Source organism: Dermacentor andersoni, chromosome 5 (genome assembly GCF_023375885.2).
Source record: "Dermacentor andersoni chromosome 5, qqDerAnde1_hic_scaffold, whole genome shotgun sequence".
NCBI classification, from domain to species: Eukaryota; Metazoa; Arthropoda; class Arachnida; order Ixodida; family Ixodidae; genus Dermacentor; species Dermacentor andersoni.
Window position 1 is genome coordinate 109,402,779 of NC_092818.1, and position 20,795 is coordinate 109,423,573.

General features: G+C 48.9%; 1 protein-coding gene across 3 annotated transcripts in view; it reads right to left on the reverse strand.

The window, feature by feature from the left end:
* Wdr37 (WD repeat domain 37) overlaps window positions 1-20,795 on the reverse strand; it is a 166,667-nt gene that overhangs the window by 15,860 nt on the left and 130,012 nt on the right. For all 3 annotated transcript variants that reach the window (XM_050178407.3, XM_050178406.3, XM_072288258.1), the window contains one exon: window positions 3,198-3,386. In XM_050178407.3, the coding sequence (XP_050034364.1) occupies window positions 3,198-3,386 (189 nt within the window). The remainder of the gene's footprint in view (window positions 1-3,197; window positions 3,387-20,795) is intronic.

Below are 20,795 nucleotides of genomic sequence, written 5' to 3' on the forward strand. Positions count from 1 at the left end.
TTAACAATGACAGAATGTGCAAGCGTGGCATAACGAGGATGTAGAAAGAAACAGGCACACAGAAACAGCGCTGTCTTTGTGTATGTGCTTCTTTCTACGTCCTTGTTTAGTCGCACTTGCACATTCTATCATAGATTCAAAACAAATAGCCCGCCAATTTGTTTTAACTGAATTAACAAGCATGGTGTCACGCACGCACAGGAAAACATGAAGACATTTCGCACGATGAGCACGGAAACTCGCTGTCAAAATGCTGGAATGAGGAATCGCGGCAGCAGCAAGCGAACTGGCCTTCATGCATCTCTCGCTTCAATGCGAATGAAACGTCGAAAGCACAATGCATGCGAAGCTACTGGCACCGCGCACACTCTGCAAACATCGCAGATCACTTTCAAGACACACAAATAGAGGTGTGCGCCATGTCGGATTCGACCGGCAGCGACGTAGTGACTGTTTATAGTCGGCGGCAGGCATTAATCGGCGGCAGCGCACTACCATTTTTTGTTGGCAGCAGCACCGTCGGCAGCGTGGAAACCGAAACCACAAATTTAAAACGCTGTTTCGCTACATCCTTCTTTGCTAAACTGGTTGAAATTCTGGCCTTTTCACACTACGGGCTGAGGGACCGAATACAGAGGTGCTGAAAGTGAGAGAAATACAAAATTTTTTATAAACCTTTTGCTTCTCAGCTGACATATATATAAAAAAAAATTGCGCACATATCTAAAGGCATCTATGTTGAGTGTGTTTGTACATTCCTTCCTCCATGAATATGCAGAGCTTTGCTATTTTTTGTGTCGTAATTGCAATTGTTTTCTTTTTTCCAATACCTCGTTTATATGAGATTTTTCCATTGAGCAAAAAGTCAGTGAATCCGTCTAGAATTGCTATGTAAGCACCGACGCACGTGACACTCTTTAGATATGTTAACCTTGCTTCCACTTGTTCTGAATGAGATCTTGTTTGTACAATATGCTTTAGGTAAAAAAAAAAAGACCTATTCTGTGACCAACTTTTGCTGGGTTCAGCCCGCAAGGTCTCGACAAATCAGCAGATGTTATAAGGCACCTTCCTGACTGGACAATAAGTGAAACCACTTGTTCAGAATATTAATCACCCTTCGCTTATGTAACTTTTCTTATAACGTCTATTTTCACTGAAGAAAAATAATTGAAAGAATCTTTTTTTCTGCAGCAGGTGAATTTATTTGGTGAATTTACAGGTGAATTATTTCCCCGCACACACGATTATCCCCCCCCCCCCCCCCCGCCAAAAAAAAAGAAAGAGTTCTTTTTTTGAGTGCAGCTAGCGGTGTCAGTTGCATTAAATTTTTGTATGAATGCTACAATAAAACAGCACCACGCAGTAGATATGTAGCATGTTTTTTTTTTTTTTTTTACGTGTAGAAATGTAGAAAAACCCCTTCAAATGCAAAGGTCGGAATAATGCGAAAAGTTCCAACCGGCATCTTAAACACATCGGGGCTCTATCTTGCCACAAGCTGCATCTCTCGTGCTGATGCCGCTTTCAGACATTGCCGATACTACCCACAACTACAGTGCCCATGACCCTCAAGTCACGATTCCGACGTGCCGAGGCCGCTGTTTGTCCACGTTGCACCATATTGCGCTACTGAAGAAGTTTCGAAATCGCACGTTGCGCTGACTTGTGACAACACGCATGCACCGACACGTGCAGACCAGGGTTGCTTTTGCTTGTACTGTGTTGCTTTACTGCTTCCTCGCTTGACATGATTCTATGCTTGAGCCGGGCGAAATAATTAAACAAGACAACACAAAATCTCAAACGAAGCTGGATCGACTTAAAGAAATCTTTAGTCTTATTTAAACGGCGCGCCGATCTCGCCCATCAGTTTGCGTCAGCGGTGCAGCGAGAACAATCGGCAGCTCGGCGCACACCTGCACGTGACACTACCACACACGAGCGCCGGCAAGGCGTCCATACGGCATCCGCAGGCGTCTGCTTCGGCGTCCGCCATTCGCGTGCCCAAAGCCGTAGTAGACGCCGCGGATGTCTCCACACTCTCTGCACTGTAGGGCGTGGCGGGCGAGGAGGACATCGAGGCACCCTAGAAGCCGCCGGAGAAAAACGCCGACCCCCTCCCACCTGTCGCCTGACTCCCGTGCCTCGCGCGCGACACGAGAGGGCACGCTTCCGGCTCGCGTTCCTCGCTCGCGCACGCGAGATTGAACAGCGTTCGCCGACTCACCCTCGCACGCTTTCACTCGCACATACGGCGCGCAGCGACGGCGACGCAGACGGCAGAACTGCGCCTGCAGTGTCCATATAATTGCCATCGCAATAAAAATTAGTGGAGGGCACTAGTGGCACTAATGCCCATGGGAGCTGGAAATGTGCTGGGGTTCAGCCAGCACAGGATTGATGGGCAGTGCGTAGACTTTCCTAAACTTTGTCCCTCTGACTTCACAAAGATTTGCGACCTTGCAAATTGACCATTTTCAACAAAGTATTGTCTTATAAATGCAGCAGTTCGCAGTTATTTGCATGTGCACAGCGACTTACTACCTGGTCGTGCTTAGAAATTGGTGACTGATTGGGAACTTATGAAATACGAAAAATAGTGCCACAAGAATGTCTGAAACCACTAGTACGAATATAAGACAGATACATGAACTACCCATCGTTCCAATGTTAGCTGAACCAACGTTACTAGATTATTTTACCTAGTAGCGGTGAGCTGAACAATGACAGCACCAGAGTTCTCTCTAGTAATTTTCGTAGAAAACTATGGCGTGTGTGGTAGCACATGACCACCACCTACATTTTCCATGATGCAATGTGTGACCAGTTTCAAACACAAACACATGCTGCTCTCAGCATTTGTTCTGAAATATTCACCTAATAATTAATGTCTTGGTGTGGGTCGGGGACATCAAGGTGCCATACTATTTGAAGTGGTTCAGCAACGATCCACTGAATAAAAAATATGTGATGAAATTTTGTACCACTTTCCTAATGCTTTTTCTAAGTAAAGCAAAAAGTGAGAGAAAGAATGCATTAGGATATGAGGCATGTAACGCACCAGAAAGGAGTAACGTGCGAGCAGTACAAAGGGAAAGGAGAGGGGGAAGGGGCAGGGCGCCTCCACCACCAGACGTGCGGTAGGCCTAAAAATTAGAAAGACAGAACGCATTTTTTTTTTTTTTAACACTGACCTGCGGATGCTGTTGCAATGACCAAGAGGCCCGAACGTGATGTGCTGACCTCCCAGACCCCATCGCGATGGCCAAAGTAGCTCACAGCCAGCTGACAGCTGAGGCTCGATGTCTTGAAGCTCGAGACGATGCGACTGGTGGAAGCTTTCAACTTGTATGTACTCTTTATTTTCTGTGACAGCTGACTTGCTGCAAAAAAGAAAAAGAGAAATGAATTGACAAGAAAACATGTCTCTACCTTTACAAATCACAAGAGTTTCAGTGCACATACAGGATGCACATACAAATGCCACGTAGCTGGACTGAACCAAGGTAATGTTGTTTGACGCTGCTTGGAGATACTATATTTTTCTTTTTCTTTGCATTCTGCCTAATAACAAAATCAGTCTTAATTAATCTGGCCAGCTACGAAGCATTTGCATATTTTTAAAGTTTGGCTCAAGGTAAACACCCTGTATAATTAAGGGACTCGTGGTGGGACACCGTAAATATTGCACCTGACAAAATACTAGCATATGGCGAAGAATGTAAGCAGCGCCCATGTTAACAAAAATGGACGACAAGAGCACTCGGCGACTATAAAGATAAATTTAGAACTCAGTTGCATCCCTCACAACTATTCAATCAATAATTTCGATGAAAATCTGGTGGCTCACAACACGCACCAAGGCGTGCTGCGACCACACGAGATTTCTTTCTCACAAGCTCCCGCACAACGTGAAACGAGCTCAACCTCTGCACAAACCAGCTATGAGGGAAAGAAAGCTTTCAGGCTCCTCGAGAGCAAGAGCAGGCGAAGTGAGCACTAAGAACACACGCAGGAAATAAAATGAATAAATTTAATACTCAGTATTTTTAAAGACTTTTATTCTCCACCGGAAAAAGAGAGAGAGAGATTTATTTACTGAAAGGTAGAGACGTCGGCCTGAGCTATAACTTGCTCTGGCCTGCTGCTCTACACTGGGGAAAAGGGACGGGGAAGAAAAGGGATGATGATGATGATGACGTTGACGACGACGACGATGATGATGATGATGGTGTGAGGAAGAGGTGAGTATATACAAGTTCACAGCGTCGTGGTATCTCTAAAGCCGTGTGTCCAGCCCAGTGGCTTGGAGAAAGGCTATAGCGGCACTTGTTATCAACGCTGCTCTGTTTGCATTAGGCCAAAGACCTAAAAGAAACTCGTCTGATAGCGGCCTCTCACCGACATTTGCAATGGAAGAGACCAGTTGCTGTCGTTCTTGGGTGTGCGCGGGACAAAGCAAAATATGTGATCAAGTGTCGCTGGCACCTGACAGTATTCACAACTTGGGATAGTATCACTGCAACCTATCAGATGTCTATAAAGGCTGGTAAATGCGACACCAAGGCGAATTCGGTGTACCATGTTTGTTTGGCTTCTTTGGAGCTTGTGAGGCATACGAAATTTCATTTCTTGGTCCCACTTATTTACTCGCTTGTGTCGTCGATCTGGTTGAGTCCAGCGTCCCAACGTACGTTTGCGTATTACGCAACGAAGTAGGGCGTTTGTATCGAAAACAGGTACGGTCAATATCACAAAGAATCCCATACAGTAAGCCCTACGACAGCGCGACGCACTGCTAAAGCTGCAGCTCGCCTGTCTGAAGCTTTTGCAATGGCTTGCACCTCTGCACGTCGTCGCATAGCGCTAGTTCGCGTTACAGCATCTACCCTGTTTGCCGTTAGAATGCCTTCAGAAAATGACAAAAGCTGTTGTTCGTGCTCGCTTAAAACGGTTCTGCCAGCAGCAACTGCAGACACCGCCCAAATCGCCTGCTAAGCCGCCAAGGCTTTACTTACAAACACATTTTCGAATCGGTTGAAAGCAAAACTTTCGTATAAGAGGTTGAATGAATGGTTTAAAACTGCTTAAGCTTCTACTACTTCTAGTCGAGTTAGAGCATTGCTGCAAGATTACTTGATTAGATTAGTTGCGCTAGGCGTGTTCCGTCATCCCATTGTTCACGTCTGTTAAGCACATCATACATGATTGTGCGGTCTGCAAAGCCTCGGAAATGCTAAAAGACGACCTTTAAGTTTCCTCCAGACGCAATAAGCCGTCGTTCGCGCGCATAGTAATCCGCAAGCAGTCCTCGCCGCTAATACGCCGTGCGGATTAGCGATGAAATCGCGCCCGCGCAATTAAGCCTCTACATAAAGCGCCACACCACGCTAATCTCTCGCGTGCGCTATCTCTGCCGCTGCGCGGACCTCGGGTCCACTCCGCGGCACGCACGAAGAGCGCACGGCAGCGCGGGTCACGGTCAGGTCATTCGCGGCGCTCGTATCGACCGTGCACCGGTGCACGGTAAACAATGCCTGCGAGCCGGCTTCTGTTCCCCACCCACGTCCCCCGTTTGCCAACTGATCTGCTCCCACGCGCAAAAAACGCTCTACCTTTGATTCCTCGTTGCAGAGAGCGACGAACCGAGCGACCAATACGTTCGTCTCTCACTCCGAGCAATAAACGCCGCACTTTTACCTGACCAACTTCCGCGCAGTGCAGCGAAAGCAGCACTGCGCGTGAGCTATGCAGCAAAAAGAACCAGAAGAAGGGCTCCTCCACAGGTCCACCTTAGATCTGGTGACTGACTGAACGAAAACCTCACGGAAGGATTAGTAGCGCACTAATGAGCGAGCCCTTCTTACTTTCTCTCGAACGTGCAGCGCCGGATCTCGTTACTGATTGGCTGGGCACGAGCCCTAGGCTCCGTTGCCTTGCACTGCACGGAAGTGGAGCGCTCCGGTGATGGCGTGAAGCGAGGCTGGTGCGAGCGACCTTGGGCGGCGCTTAGACAATGGGGCTCTCCCGGACAGGTAGTGTGCGAAACATAATAGAAAGAGAGAGAGAGAGAAAGAGAGGGGGGGAGAGAGAGAAAGGCGATGGAAATGAAGTTTGCCGACTCAATATACCCGAATATCCGACGCACAGCAAGCCTCCTAGCACGCACCTTTCCACTCCTCACGCGGAGAGCGGAAGGGTGGCTGGTTGCAGTGTAGGCGAAGTCCGACCGCACGCGCGCTATCGGGCATGGCCCATCTGGACCGGTCGTGCGTTGAGAAGGGGGTGCAGGGTCGGTTGCGACGCATTAAAATAAGCGAACGACCGCAGAAGGGGGGGGGGAGGGGGAGGAGAGTGAGAGAACAAAACAAAAACAATACGAGTTCCAGACAAGGACGCCGTTTCACACACGTACTCTGTCAAGTAATCGTCGTCTACGCCAGGCAACAACAGCCCAGGTGGGTCAATAAACCTCGCGACAAGCGTCGGCGCGCTACATCACACATTTGATAAGAAATACAGACTTTAGTCGCTGGCAAACAAACAGAGTCCCGTCGAAAGTCGATTTTCCTCTTCAATATAGAACGGAAAGTACAGGGTACAAAAAAAAAAAAAAAAATGCGAGACGATGACCAATGGTAGGCCGAGAAATGTGCGACGATAGAGAGATTAAAAAGGAAAACTCCGGTTTACTGGTCCGGCGAGTGGGCCCGCACGATAACAGGACGACAGAATATAGACACGCCGTTGAGCGGCCCAACCGATCGGTCGATAAAAAACCGGATATGCACACAAAATGGCAGAGAAGATACGTCTGTGTCATTCAATGCGTATATGTGTGCGCAGATATCGTCTTCGTACGTAATACGCGTTCGAAAGATGATACCCCGCACACCAATACCGTCCTGGTGGTTTCTTTCCTTTATCGTGTCGCTCCGATAAACTGCAGACGGAGAGAGCCCAGCGGATATAGCAGCTCCCCATACGCCCCACTGATAAGGACCAGACATAACACCTGAGCAACATGGAAATCGCGACGCTTTTCGCAGCTCAAGGTCGCGAGAGCCGTCGCACTACACGAGGCGTTCGTATCAGCACGGCGACTGTTAATCATCACCGCTCAAAACAAATCACGTCTGGTCTGGAAAAACACGGGGAACGCGGGAGATGGAAATTCAAGACAATGAGCAAAACGAGAACAAAATAAAAGCGAGAACCAAGGTTTCGACAAGTGGACTTGTCATGAAAATGAAAGACAAGTCCACTTGTCGGAACGTTGGCTCCCGCTTTTAGCTTGTTTTCGTTTTGCTCAACGACTAGTGCTAGTCACTGCACCGACGGTGAGGAAGATTTCTAACAAGCGGGCGATCTTTACGCCTTCAATTGTATCGGAGAAAATGAACGATTTATTCGCTGCATAATACAAAAAAGTGCAAAAGCGATACAACTGCTCGTTTTCAATAATAATATTTAAAAAAGGGAATAGTGAAAGTTAAAATCACAAGTTGTCGCCGAAGTATAAGCTCTAACCAATTATGTACGCAACGATTTAACAGCGGTTCTCAGCACAATTTCCCCATTGTTTCGCCTTATCGCTTCCCGTATGACCCTACGTTACTAGACGAGCTACACCTAGTCTCCCCCCCCCCCCCCCCCGAAAACGTAATCAGCCCGCGCGAATATCTCTGGCGAGCCGAACTTAACTTGCCTCAGAAGCAGAGATGTATAAAGGAGTACAACGAGAATAATTTAATAATTTTACATTGGTAACGTATTCCTTGAAACCTCCAATTTCGTTAAATTTCATGGCTAATGCGTTGATTACTAGAGGAGAAAATGAAGGTCAAAGTTTTTTTTTTTTCTTTTAAAACGCGCCGGGACGTCAGTATGTACGTCACGGATTTCAAGGTATCTTCTCGCATTCGGGCCGTTGAAATCAGAGATAGTCGTGAAACTTGCTAAGTTCGGTCTCTCGAGCGTTTATGATGCTGCAATGAAAAAAACAAAAAAACAAAGGAATTACAGGCCCGAGCTGGAGCAGTCAAAATCTATGACGTCATGGCGAGAAAGTGCGGGGACATCAAAGCGGCGCCGCCACCTTATTCTCGCTTTCGCCTCTTCGGCACTAAAGAGGAGGGGGGGGGGGGGGGGGGCGTATTCTGTAAGTGTCCACTAAGTGGACTGTCCATTTCAGCCCGCGCTGAAATGGATATAGAGCTTGAGAGCCGGCGGTGACGATTGGCGCTTGCCCTATACCGGCTTCGAGCTATATCCGATCAGTGCACGCTCAAATGGACAGTCCACTTAGCTCTCTCTGTCAAAGTGTCCCCCCTTTTTTTTTTCGTACTTTAGAAAGGTATAGCTAATATAACTCCAATTTCTTTTTTTTTTCTTTAGCGTCCCGCTGACCGATAGGGCTACAGTTTGATGCAACGAGTGTAACAACGATGACTACACTGCGAAATAATTCACACCTCTAAAAAAGAATAAGGGTGTAATTTTACAGTGTAGGACCGAATCGCCCTCTTGCTTCGTCTCGGGACCCATCCTTCATAAAATCCTGCAAAAATAGATATCGGGCGAATCTATGCGGCGAACCTAATTCAGGCCTAACATGGGGAGCTAACCCGGCGCTCAGTGATGCACTTACTCAAACAGTTAAGAAAAAGAAGAAAGCGAGAAAAAAAAAACGCGGTTAAAGAGGAGTGGTGCGATTTCACCGCACACTTATTGGCGTTCACGGGCACCAACCGTGTAAGGGCCACTGATTGGCGGGGCTTATCATTAAGCGCGCATTCAGTTCGACAGAAAGGCGCGCTTAATTCGGCACAGCACTGTTGCGAAAGAAGGTGGCGCTGCTTTCCACCACCACGACCACCACCGCGGGGCCCAATTAACTTTCGATAAGTGTGTCTTGGTCTCGGAGCCTGCAGGGTGCGCAGGACGAAATGAAGACAAAACATCAACAGTCTCAGACTTGGGTAAATAAACGCAAAGGGAAGATTCCCCACAGAAGCCCGAACGCCGTTTCCTGCCCAGCAATAATGAAAACAACTTGTTCGCCTTTGACAGGGGTTAGGGTGGCTGGGCGGGCGAGCGTTATCGCACGACCCTTTATGTCACGTATCCTGATACGCAGAAATTCGGGAGTGACGATGGGGAGGAGAGGGAAGCACGCGACCGGTGTGCCCCCGACCTTACCCGGGTGCGCCCCATAACATGTCGCCTTGCTAAACAACATTTTATATATTTGTGCTGAACACTAATTCTTACGCGAAAAATGATTGACGTTGCTATAACGGACGCTGCGGCAACTAAGCTTTATTTGACAGGTGACCTTCTTCATTTTGCTACGTCAGGAGCTGCTGGTAACTCACTGGACTGTTTCTTCACATTGTCTCGCTGGATAAAATCGTGATCGAAGGGTTATTACACGAAAATAGGAGACAAATATCATAAACAAGCAAATTTAAAGTGAAAGGAGCGAGGACTACACTGCTCAGAAAATGCTCCCCCGCCCGTGTTGTTCCTGTCTTGCGTGGTGTCCGCTACAGTGGACATAAAAAAAAAAAAGTGTTCTGCAGAAAGAACTTGGCTTCACACAGCCACAAGATTGACAGGTCCTGATTCCGAAGGCTTCTTTTATCCCGCGTAAACAATTATATGTACTAAACCGCAATGTCAAAAGTGTTATCAAGTAAAAGGGGCGAAACGCGTGTGAATTACTCACCGGAACAACATGACATTTTTGAAGCCGAGTTGGAGGAACACGGTGGTTCGTGGCCCCTTCAAGGGCAGCTATAGAAAACTTCTGTTGTCCACTGAAGTTGACACTATATGCACAAGAGCTTCTCGCAAGCACTAAACTCCCTCCAAAAATCACCGAAATTTGTCCACTGTAGTGGACAGCATGCAACAAAGTGTTAACAGACGCCCAGGGCATAAAAGAAGATGCCAAGTGTTTCGGGAATACAGATGCGGAAGAAGTTCAGCTCCGCGGCTGCAGCAGAAAATACAAGCGCGTTCGTGTTGCTTTACGGCGTTGTTTGAACGGGCATGGCTGCATTTGTGCAAGGCGAACGATCTTATACTGTGGTTTTCAGACAGTGTAGTTTGTCCGAGCCTGTATATTTGTTACGTTGGAGTGGTGCTGGCCCGCGAGACGGCGCACACTACAAAAAAAAAATAAAGCAGTGGAAAACGGCTGCGCGTAAGCGTTCAACGGAAACAGCTGTGAGTCTAAGCAAATATTGTGATGACCTTAAGTCATTGCGGCTCATCGCTAAGTGTCCACGCAGCGACGCGCGTGGACATTTAGCATCCACATCCGACGCTCCACGTCCGCAATATCCGGCTTCTCGGAAACACATCGCCCTGCCCGCGTTACGCAACACTCGAGGTCCGCGGGCCAAGCCGGAGATACATTTGCGCCATCTGTGCGACTCTGCTGCTGCTGTCCCTCGCTGCCAACCAAAAACCACCAAACAAGCGGATAAAGAGCCGGGTGACCTTGAACTAAAAAGTGCCACTTATACAGTATCTCACCGACAAGAAAATCAATAGGAGAGCTCCTCCACTGTCCGCAACTGATCGCGCCGAATGAACAGAATGGTTATTAGGGCAGAATACGCGAGCCCTCCTCCTTTGGCGCACGCAGCCAGCTGTCGTTACTGATTGACCCCGACAAGTGCTCTAGTCTTCACTATACTACTATAGGTGCAAGTGAAACGGAGTGCCTGCCGCTGGCCCAAAACCAGCACCGCCTGCAATGTTGGTTCTCTCGACCTTTATCCTCTACGAAGGACACAGCGCGCTGAAAACGTTAGCCCCGCCTCCTCAAGACGCGTTAAACCAACAGCGGGTTTTCTGGCTCCCTTCCACTCGACCGCGCCGATATAAACCCTCGGCAAACTGTTTATCTCCGGAAGAGAAAGGTCCGCTTCACCGAAACTCCCAAGGACAAACAAACTCGCGAGCGGGCAGACGAAATAAGCGACGTGTAGCAGAAGGCGCGCCGAGGCGCCGGCCAGTCGGGAAACAATGACAAACTGCAATGCGCCATGGATAGATACATCGACGACGGCAGAAGAGCAATTGGGCAGTAATTGCCCGCACTACCATATCCGCACTGCGGCGCAGGCCGTTTATTTGTTCCCGATCGGTCCGCCGTCTTTCTTCGGGAAGGCTACATATACCTTCAACAACCGCGGCAAGGAGAATGGGGAGGAAGAGAGCCCAGTTTCCTCTTTTTTTTTTATTGACAAAATATTTTCATTTCTTTCGCCAGAAGCAATAACATAACGGAGCAACGAGTTACAAATCCGTTTGCTTTGACTGCTCGCCACCGGAGCTGCTAAAGCAATACGCTATAGCAGTCAAAGGCTCAGCGTAGGTCAGAAAAGAACTCGGACTGGCTTCCCTCACCGAACGTCTCAAACGCAACCTTTCTAAAGGAACACTAAAGAAAGGGACACTAAGTCAGTTTAAAGTGATGGCATATTCTTTCAAAACTATTTGTGTTAATTTTGCAGAAAGAGGTAGATTAATATGCAAGAATAAACAAAGGGCAAACTTCCTTTCAAAAAAGTTCACCGACGATTATGATACTCCCTAATGCGAAATTTGAGCGCAGCTTTATACGTGTTTTCATTTCGCGATATATTGGCTGGCGCGGACAATCTGTCTCGTGCGGCGCACTGCAAAAGGAGCTAAAGGTGGCGCGGCTGCCTCGCTAATCGGGAGATCGCGAGAGGCAGCGCGTGGGTGACGCGTGGGCGCGATTCACAGCAGCCCCTGCAGACATACACCCGCTCATGCAGCGCTTTGTTTCCATATGTGGTATCGATCAACGCGCTCGCCGCATGCTATCGGTGAATAGACGACGGCGCGCTACTCTGGCGCCATCTCGTAGCAATCATCGCCGCAGAGCCCGCCTTGCGCGGCACTAAGCTTTTATTCTGACACTTTCACCATACCCTCCTCCTCCGCTTTCCTACTCGCTATCGCCGTCCATCTCTCGCTGCGCTCCGCGTTCGCTCTTTCATCTTTCGCTGTGTTAGTTCGCTCGGCTACGCCGAGGGCCGACGCTGACGTGAAGCGCAGGTACGGGAGCCTAAGAACTGCGCTCTAAAACGTTCTCGCTTCGATATCCCATGCGCGGGTATACGTCAGGGTGGCGTCACGGATTTCAAGGTACATATTTTCGTACTCGGGCTGTCGTAGCACATTAAACGTGCTCGAAACTTGGAAAGTTGTCCTTGGCACCTTTTAAATGCCACCAAGTCCTTCCTTATCGATTAATAACAAAATTAACTAGGCCTGAGCTGGCGCCGTCTGTGTCCATGACGTCAATGTGAGCTATAATGCGGAAACTTCAAGGCGACGTGTCCACTCGTCCGTCGTGTTTTATGTCTTTTCTAACCTACCAAGCTATAATCTAAGTCAGAGTGGCGTTTATTGGTATTAGTAGGGTAAGTCCTTTTTAATATACCCCATATTATGCATTTGTTTAGGGTCCCTTCAAGCAAGACCTTTAGCGTTACATGGACTTTCCAAGCCTATATAGCATTATAAGAATTAAAAGGAGTGGGAAAAAATACGCAGCTAAGAAACTAGAGTTTCGACTCAAGCTTGTGACTAAAAGGGTTTGTAATAGCAAGTCTTGCTTGCACACCGTGCTGCTAAGGCAGGGGCTCCTGCTCATCAACTGCCGCTTGAGATGCGTGTTGTCAGTGGCGTAGCTAGAATTTCTTTTCTTTTTTTTTTTTGAAGGGGGGGAGTGGGAGGGTGCACGCACTCAACCTGGAGCAGGCAGGAAATTCTTGGTCAACGCCTCTTAGATAGCGCAAGGTCGGTGCACTTCGATGCATGACGTCGTGCCACTTTGCCCGACTGTGGCAGCATCTAATGGGGATGATCCTGAGTAAGCCGCGATGATCCTGACGTCACCGCTCTCGTCAAGCCGCGCTTGGCAATAAAAATTTTGGGCCAAGTAGCATGACGTCATAAAGCATAGTCCATATCTCTGCTATCTAGGAGGCGTTGGCTAGGCAGACGTCACATACTAAGTACGGCGAACGAACGTTCGCTCGTAACTTCCAGCTAGACAGTTACTAAGGCCAGCAGCCATTGCCGTCCTTCGTATTCCTTATATACATGTACATACCTGAATACACAGCCACTCAGAGTCACTACTACTACAGCCCCAAATATTAGCCGCCAGCCAGCGAACCATTTTTCTGACAGATCGCCAACTGGGGCGTTTCGAAATGAAAATGATACTCTTCTCGACAATGAGGCAAGAATCTAGCGGGAACGGAAAACTGAACGAGAAGGGTCAGATAAGGGGGGCAGAGAGAAGGGGTCGCCTGGTGCCCAGCGGCGGTGCAGCATTGCGCGCGGTGCAGCATTGCGCGAAGACCGTAATGCCGCTGCGGTGGGCTAGAAGAGGGTCGGTGAAAAATGAAGCGGAGAAGGGGAACGGCTCCAGAGCGTCCCAGAGGCACGCGCGTCGCCGGAAGGAACTTGCGGCCCCCTTGCGTCTGTATCTGATCGGGTTAATAAGGCAGGACACGGCTCCGATCGAAGCCACTTGGCCGACGGCCTGGGGACGGGCTCCCCCTTCCGACCACGGTCATTACGAAAAGCACGGAGAGCGCGGTTGCACCACCGCGCAGGTGAGCGCGCGCTGCTGCGACCGAAGGAAGCTGCTGCAGCAAAAGGTTGCAGAGCGCGCGGTTTGCTGCGGTCACACACACACGCGTACGAACGAACGAACTAACGCGGCTATACGTCGCTTCACGTCTGTTTCGCCGCCACTTTATCCGGCGACCCTTTCTGCTCTGCCGGCTAAACAATAGGCCCACTTACTTTCTAGCTGCTGCGGGAGCAAAGGCCAGAAGAAATTGGGCGGCGAAGTAGAGACATCTGGGCCCCAGGTAACAAGACACAGAAAGGTGGAAGCGAAAGAAGGCCGAAAGCACGGTGCCACGGTGAATAACGGTATAATGACGCGCGCGACCTATACCGAAAATTGGGACTCGCTATCGTATACGGAGGGGACACGCTCGGCCACCGGCACAGCGCATGTCCTTAAATTCCGCTTGCTTTCGAAACAACTTTGCTTGCTTTCGGCGCACGTAAAGAGCGCGATGTGCACCACAGACATTGCACCCAACTATAGTTGTAAGAGGCCTAGTGTAACGTTCCACCAGTGCGGCTGCTCGATTAGAAAAGGCGATGAACGAGTGTAACAGGCACGAAACAACGTTCAGTGCAGTAAATCATTATTCACGCGCACGTTGGCGTAAAACATCCTACGTGAAAGAGCTTTGGAACCTCTTGGGGGTATACTGGCGATCAGTGAGGTCAGGTGGCATTTCCACGTGGCCGCACTAAGCCAAATAGGATGAAGAGGACAGCATGCAGCTAGATGAAAGAATGACACTACCTTGAAACTTTTGATCAACTTCACTTTCTGTTATCCTTACACTGGTTATAACAATACATGATACAATGAAATCATGTCGTGTCATCAATGAAGTCAAGCTAGTCAACGTGCGCTCTATTTCGCCGTTTGTAACCCCCCCCCCCCTTTTTTTTTTTTTCAATTCTCTGTCAAATTCAATCTAGTTACTAAGTTCAGTTAAACAAGGTACGCTGCCATGGTGACAGCGCAATGGCACGATCGCCATGTGGCCTCACACAGCTGTCCTCGCACGATTACGAGCACGAGAGCGATATGAAGAAGTTCAAATTATTAAATTGGGCCACACTTACTACGGTGTTTATTTAAGCGGATACAGATGGCCGTTACCTCCCGTCAAAATAACCACGCCAGGCTAACTAAAGAGCGCATTATAATCGCCACTAGCAACTCAACGTTATCATGATTCCCTGGATCTATAGTGAATTCAATGTTGCGCGTGATTATCTAGTAATTATCTATTTCCGATTTCCCTTTGTAGCAGAGAATCAAAGTACCAAGGCGCCAAAATTAATTTGCGAGGCAAATTATTTATGCGTAGTCGGATATTCACATAATAGAAGGGCATCTCGGGAACAGCTAAGAATGGCTGCGTAACCACTAAGCGGCACTCATGGAATTTTGATCAAGTGTGTCCTGCGAATACAATATGAGCGATTAAGATTTTTTTTTTTTTTTCCTACTGCTGAGTGATGTTCACGCCACCTCGTTCATGTTTTGTGGTATCAGAAATAATGTTTAATGATCTACACATCGCGTCCATACAAATCGTGTGTGTGCACGTGTGCGTGTGTGTGTGAGGGGGGTGATGCATAATGTGGCCAAAAATGTAAATAATTGCGACGAAGGGAGGGCTTGCACGTGCGGTCCCTGATCTCATCACTGCGCAATGACTACAACGCAAGGCCAAATGCTTCTTTGAATCCTAAAAAAAAATGCATATCAGCATTAACCAATGCGCTACAACGACGGAACAAACAGTCTTTAAACGATATGTCCGCAGTACGCGCACATGTAAACACCTAGTAGCTATACGACGACGTGACGCACCACCCACATTGTGCGTGGTTCAGCCGATGTCCGGCAGGCGGCGACTAAGTTCGATCGCGGGGCCAATGCGTACTCCCGTCCGCGTCTCGGGTAACGCGTTACTCCGTGAAGGGTAAAATGGCATACACACGAAATAGACTCTCTATTACCATTTGCACAAAACTTTTTCACCCGTGGGTAAAGTAACCCGTGGGAAAATTAGCGGTGGTAAAACATAAAGCTTCGGTCGTGCAAGCGAAGCCATGTGCAGTCTGCGTTCAAAGTTTACGGACTGCTGTATCTCAGAAAGTGCTTAATATTTTCGCAGCTTGGGTAAGCAGCCTGGTATTCGGATTTACAGCTTGCACTAGTACATTCGAACAACATACTGATGTACGGTTTCACTGGCTACGACCAGGAACTGCCGAGAACTACCGCTTTCTCAGATACCGTGGTCCATATTGACGTCGACGGCACACGAATGCGCCAAAGCGCCAGAAATAAGGGCTTCGCCAGCGGCGTTTCTCGAGGAAAAGGAAAGACTCGCAGCGACGAACGAGGAACACGGACTGCACCTCGACAATGGACGAGCCCTCGAATGGCGACCACAGTATTACACGTATACGTATACAACCAAGTCTAGGGCACCAATTAGCTGTGTCCCAGTTCGCAGGACAGACAGCCCCCGTTCTCGCTTCCGCGTGAGGCACGCCGGAGAAGCGAAGTGCGGAACAAAGCGGGCGAGAGATCAGGGGCCAGATCCCCGTTTCGCTGGCAAGAACTCTTTCGGAGCCGAACCGCGTCGTTAGCTCTGTTCCTACGGCCTTCGTCAGCGTATTCGCCAGATTCCGAGTGGCGCGGCCGCACGGACACTGCGTTCGATATCCGCTCTCCATACCGAAGGTCAACTGTGCCAGTATTTCACGTAAGAATGAAACGCTCTTTCATCTGCAGTGAACTTGGTCGCTGAGGTACCCTTTCATTTGTATTTCTTTCGTGCGAAAATGTCGCTAAACCAAGATCCAGTACAATGTGCCAAATGTAATTTTTCGAATCAGCAAAATATCTAGTCGAAGACAAGCGGCGTTCTAATTCTTCTAAAGGACGTTTTCGCTGCTAAACAAGCATCAAAATCCGCTAAATGTAGTGGAAAATCCACGAAATTGGCATGGCTGCCTGGCCTAGGTATGCGTGAACTGCCAATTGCGCAAACCAGGGCTCGTGCTGTCTCGTGTGCCGTCACAATTCGTCGTCGCCTGATCGTACGAACGATTGTAATTAAGGTAAGTTAAAGGTATACTCTTCGTCAAAAAAAAAGCGGCACTAAACATAGGCGTACCAAACACATATTTATATTGCCACACGTGACTGCCGCTTGTATCAGTACGCTCACCTTCTTAGCAAACTTGGCCCAATTTATAGACCCTTTTCACGGAGCAGTTTGCTCTATAGGAAACGGGATGGCGCTTTCTGGCGACCCGCCACACGTTGCCTCAGCGAAAGCGCAGGAATACGAAACCATTACCGCTTCTGCCCTGCTGTGTGATCAGCTGTCGGAAATACAAATGTGTGTTCGCTAACGCACTGTGCTCCAGTCATACTTCAAAACGTGAAACAGTCGAGGGAAGACATGTGCAGTGGTTGGCTGCATAAATAGTGACTGGCAGCTTTAGAAATGGTATGACTCTGTGTGGCCAAGTTCACGTATACCACTGCGACATAAGGACAGCCTGTGGCGATGCACAGCTTTTCTCGAGGATAAAACAAAAACTTTTCTGCCAGCGTTGTATCGATAATCCACAAAGAAAGGACTTCAGCCCGGGAACACCGGCAAAAGTGAGTATACTGCTTGTTACCCAGCGACAAAGGGAGTAGCGCCGCTTCCTGGCATAGTAAGTTTCTCGCACTTTATCTACACACTCAACTCTCACGCAAACTTACGCCCACTATATCGCCAACTTATCATGAATAAGTGAATGGGTGCATACTTGAATCAATGCGCCGAAGCATGAGTCAGGGCGACTACACACCAATGAGCGAAGTTGAGCGTTTCGCGACGGTCCACATAGGGTAAGCGAGTGAGACATTACGTCTTCGCGACAAACTATTACAAATTACGGAACATCTATGTTCGAAGTTCTGTGCGCAGCAAGAACAAATCTATCGCAACCGAGCACACCCGCAAGCGATTAGGCAGAAAAACAGTCGGGTAGCGAATGCACCGAGAAACGTTATACTGAGTCAGAAACATTACAAAGCACCGCTTCAAAGCGTTTGCCGAATAAATGATGAAAAGCAAGACACACTGACCCTGATTTATTTAATAAGTGGAACGTTCGGACAGCTTGGAATACATTTTTACCCCGCTTTCAGTACAAGCACAGTACACGTTGCACGGACTGTTTGGACGAGGCGTAATGAGCACCGGAAGCGCTCACATGAAAGCTGTGGCCAAAGCTTCGTGTCATCCACCTGAACACTGTCTACGATATCCGGAGAAACGGACGTTTGCTGAGCCGCACCAGGCGTCATGCATATCCATTGTAAACACGGACAAAATTTAGGCAGCTGAGGCAAGCAATGAACGCGTCACCGCGTGATCAAACATGGCTGCGCCGACGGGATCCCTGTTAACAGGGCATATACATATACGCGCCTACAGAAAAGTGGTTATTAACCGATTGTTGCAGTACTGTACTGATAACGTACGTATTCTCATCCAAGCCTTACATATCTACAGTTAGGCAGGAAGTGGTTGTACCACTTGCAACATACGTGTTACTTTCACTCCTTAATAAGCATTCAATATTGCTGCCAAAGAGGCAACATTATGCGTTCACCGTTGGCCTCGTGAGAAAGTTAACTCATGTGAGTTAACGTCCCGAATAACAATTCACGGACTACGAGAGGAGTCGAAGTCAGGGCCCCAGGGCTAATTTTAAACCACCTGAGGTTCTTTAACAGGCACTTAATGAAGCACGGTACACGCTGTGGGAAACAAATGGGTTAACTTTATCACAACGTACTGCGCAATGAGACCAACAACAGCAAGAACGGAGTACAAGGAGTTAATGCGATTGTCGTACATATTAGGCCACACTGAAATTGCCTAATTTGAGCTTAATCGCTCCTACTCCGGGCGTCACACAGACCCTTCGCACGGAGACTGTTCCCCAACTGCTTCATAATTATGAGGGGATTACCTTTTTCCGGCTTCCAAAGAGGTCCTGAATTAACTGTCAACAGCTTCTCGAGCTTGAATGCTTTCGCAAGCGTCGGCTCCGCCAAAAGCACACGCTGACGCCTGAGACCCCGACCGACCGACCAACCAACCCCATTGCCTCGGCGAGGCAGTCCCATAAGCAAGAAATCATACTGGCACGCAGGAGGCCAGAAAAGGTAACGTGGATACGGCGCACTTCTTCAGCTTACACCGTCCATTTTGCCATATAAAGTTCTGCTCAAGATTGATCGTGATTCCAGAAATGTATGCTTACCACTCCATCTTAAAGGGCCCCTCACCAGGCCTGGCCATATTGAGCTGACAAGCGCAGAGCATAAATTGCGCGATAACAATCATGCCTGCAAAGTATTACATCGCTACGCGCCGCGGAAAGAACTGAAATTTCAATATGAACGCCGTTTCTTCACTCGCGGCGCTGCGCTCCAAGCCGGACGGTGACGTAATCGTGCCCCCTGCACCTACGTAATCGTGCTCGCAGTGTGACGTCCTCGTGGTGACACGTGACTTCAAGAATTATTCAAGACAACATCTGTTATCTGTGCGATCTGCTGCATGAATTTACGAATTGAAGCTTAAAGAAACAATAAAACACACAAACGGAATGTATGCGTGTTTTTTGTTTTAGTTCGCACCGAAGCAAGAAAGATGGTACTTCCGCTTCGTCTGCTTGTTCCCACGGTCGTGCGGTCACGTGCGCAGGTACCGAAACTATGCGATTTTCTACCGTGTTCCAGCGCGTGATCATGTTCTGCGATCCGCTTGTTCTGCTTCAGTATTCGTGTAGCACTGAATTATATGGCCAGTCATGTTTCCTTGTGCACAGCGCGCAAAATCGTGCGCTGCGCGAACGAGACAACTAAAGCCCCTTAAACTTCGTAAAGTAGCGCCACGCTTTGAAGAATGCTGCCTTCTCCGCGCTTGCTCTGGCCGAGGCCGACGCCGCGTCGCTATTGGCCTAATAGCATCACGTGGGCCCTCGCACCGTACTTCAGCGCCATTTCGCTCCAGAAGCGTCTACGGAGTGGCGAGGAGCCATGGAGGAAGGAAACTCAGGAGAGGCCCTACCCCCTTCGCGCGCTAGGAGAAAAGTGTGGAGGAAATGACGTAGTAGGTTCTCCTTTTTTTGCTGTTTTTTTTTATTTCTTTGCTGTAGTGGCCACGCCTTTCGGGCCACAATGGCGGCTTTGTTATTGTTCTGTGCGCTCACACGTGTTGCTCCGTAGGTTTTGCACCGTGGCAAAAGCGCCGTGCGGGCAGGTTCGCGTTGGTCTGTGTTTTGTTGCGCTGCATTATCTGGACCATGCTCTACCGGATGTTGCTGTGGCCAGGTGGGACAGGAGGAACTAAAGTTCGTGAAATGAACGCGCATGCAACGCTGTACGCAATGTACCGCGCCACGGCAATGACAATGGACGAAGGAATATCCGCGGGAAATTTTGCCCTCTTTGGCGAAATCATGCTAACATGCTAACGGTTGTTTAGTATTGCTGCGGGGCGCGCGCGTCCGAGCAGCCCGGTTGCGCGCAGCGCGGCGTGGTTTCGCGAGAAATGTAAAGAGGAGAGCTGGCCCGATAGGCGGAGCAACGCCATGAGCAACGCCAACTTCCGGCTTCACTTTAGCTTCGCAAAGAGTGACGTCAGGGCCTCTCCTGAGTTTCCTTCCTCCGTGCGAGGAGCGCATGTTGGCGCCATTGCTACGCTCGAGCGGTGCAGGCGGCGCCACGGTCGAGGAGGGAGCGTGAAAGAGTAGAAACGAGAAGGAGTAAAGGAGGAGGAGAAGGGCCGCTACTTTACGAGACAACTTTAGAGACAACAGTTCGCTACTTTAGAGACAACAGCTCCCGCGGGACACCATCGGCGGAAGGGCGAGGCGCCGAAAAAAAAAAAAGCGAGGAGGAAAAAAGTGAAGGCGGGGCCCGTGACGTATGTGTGACGCGATCTTGGAGGTCTGGCATAGGAGAACGCAGGGAAGGAATTTCACTTGCGAAGGCTAGCGGGGCGAGTGGAGAGAGAGTCTTGCTATGCAGTGGAGCC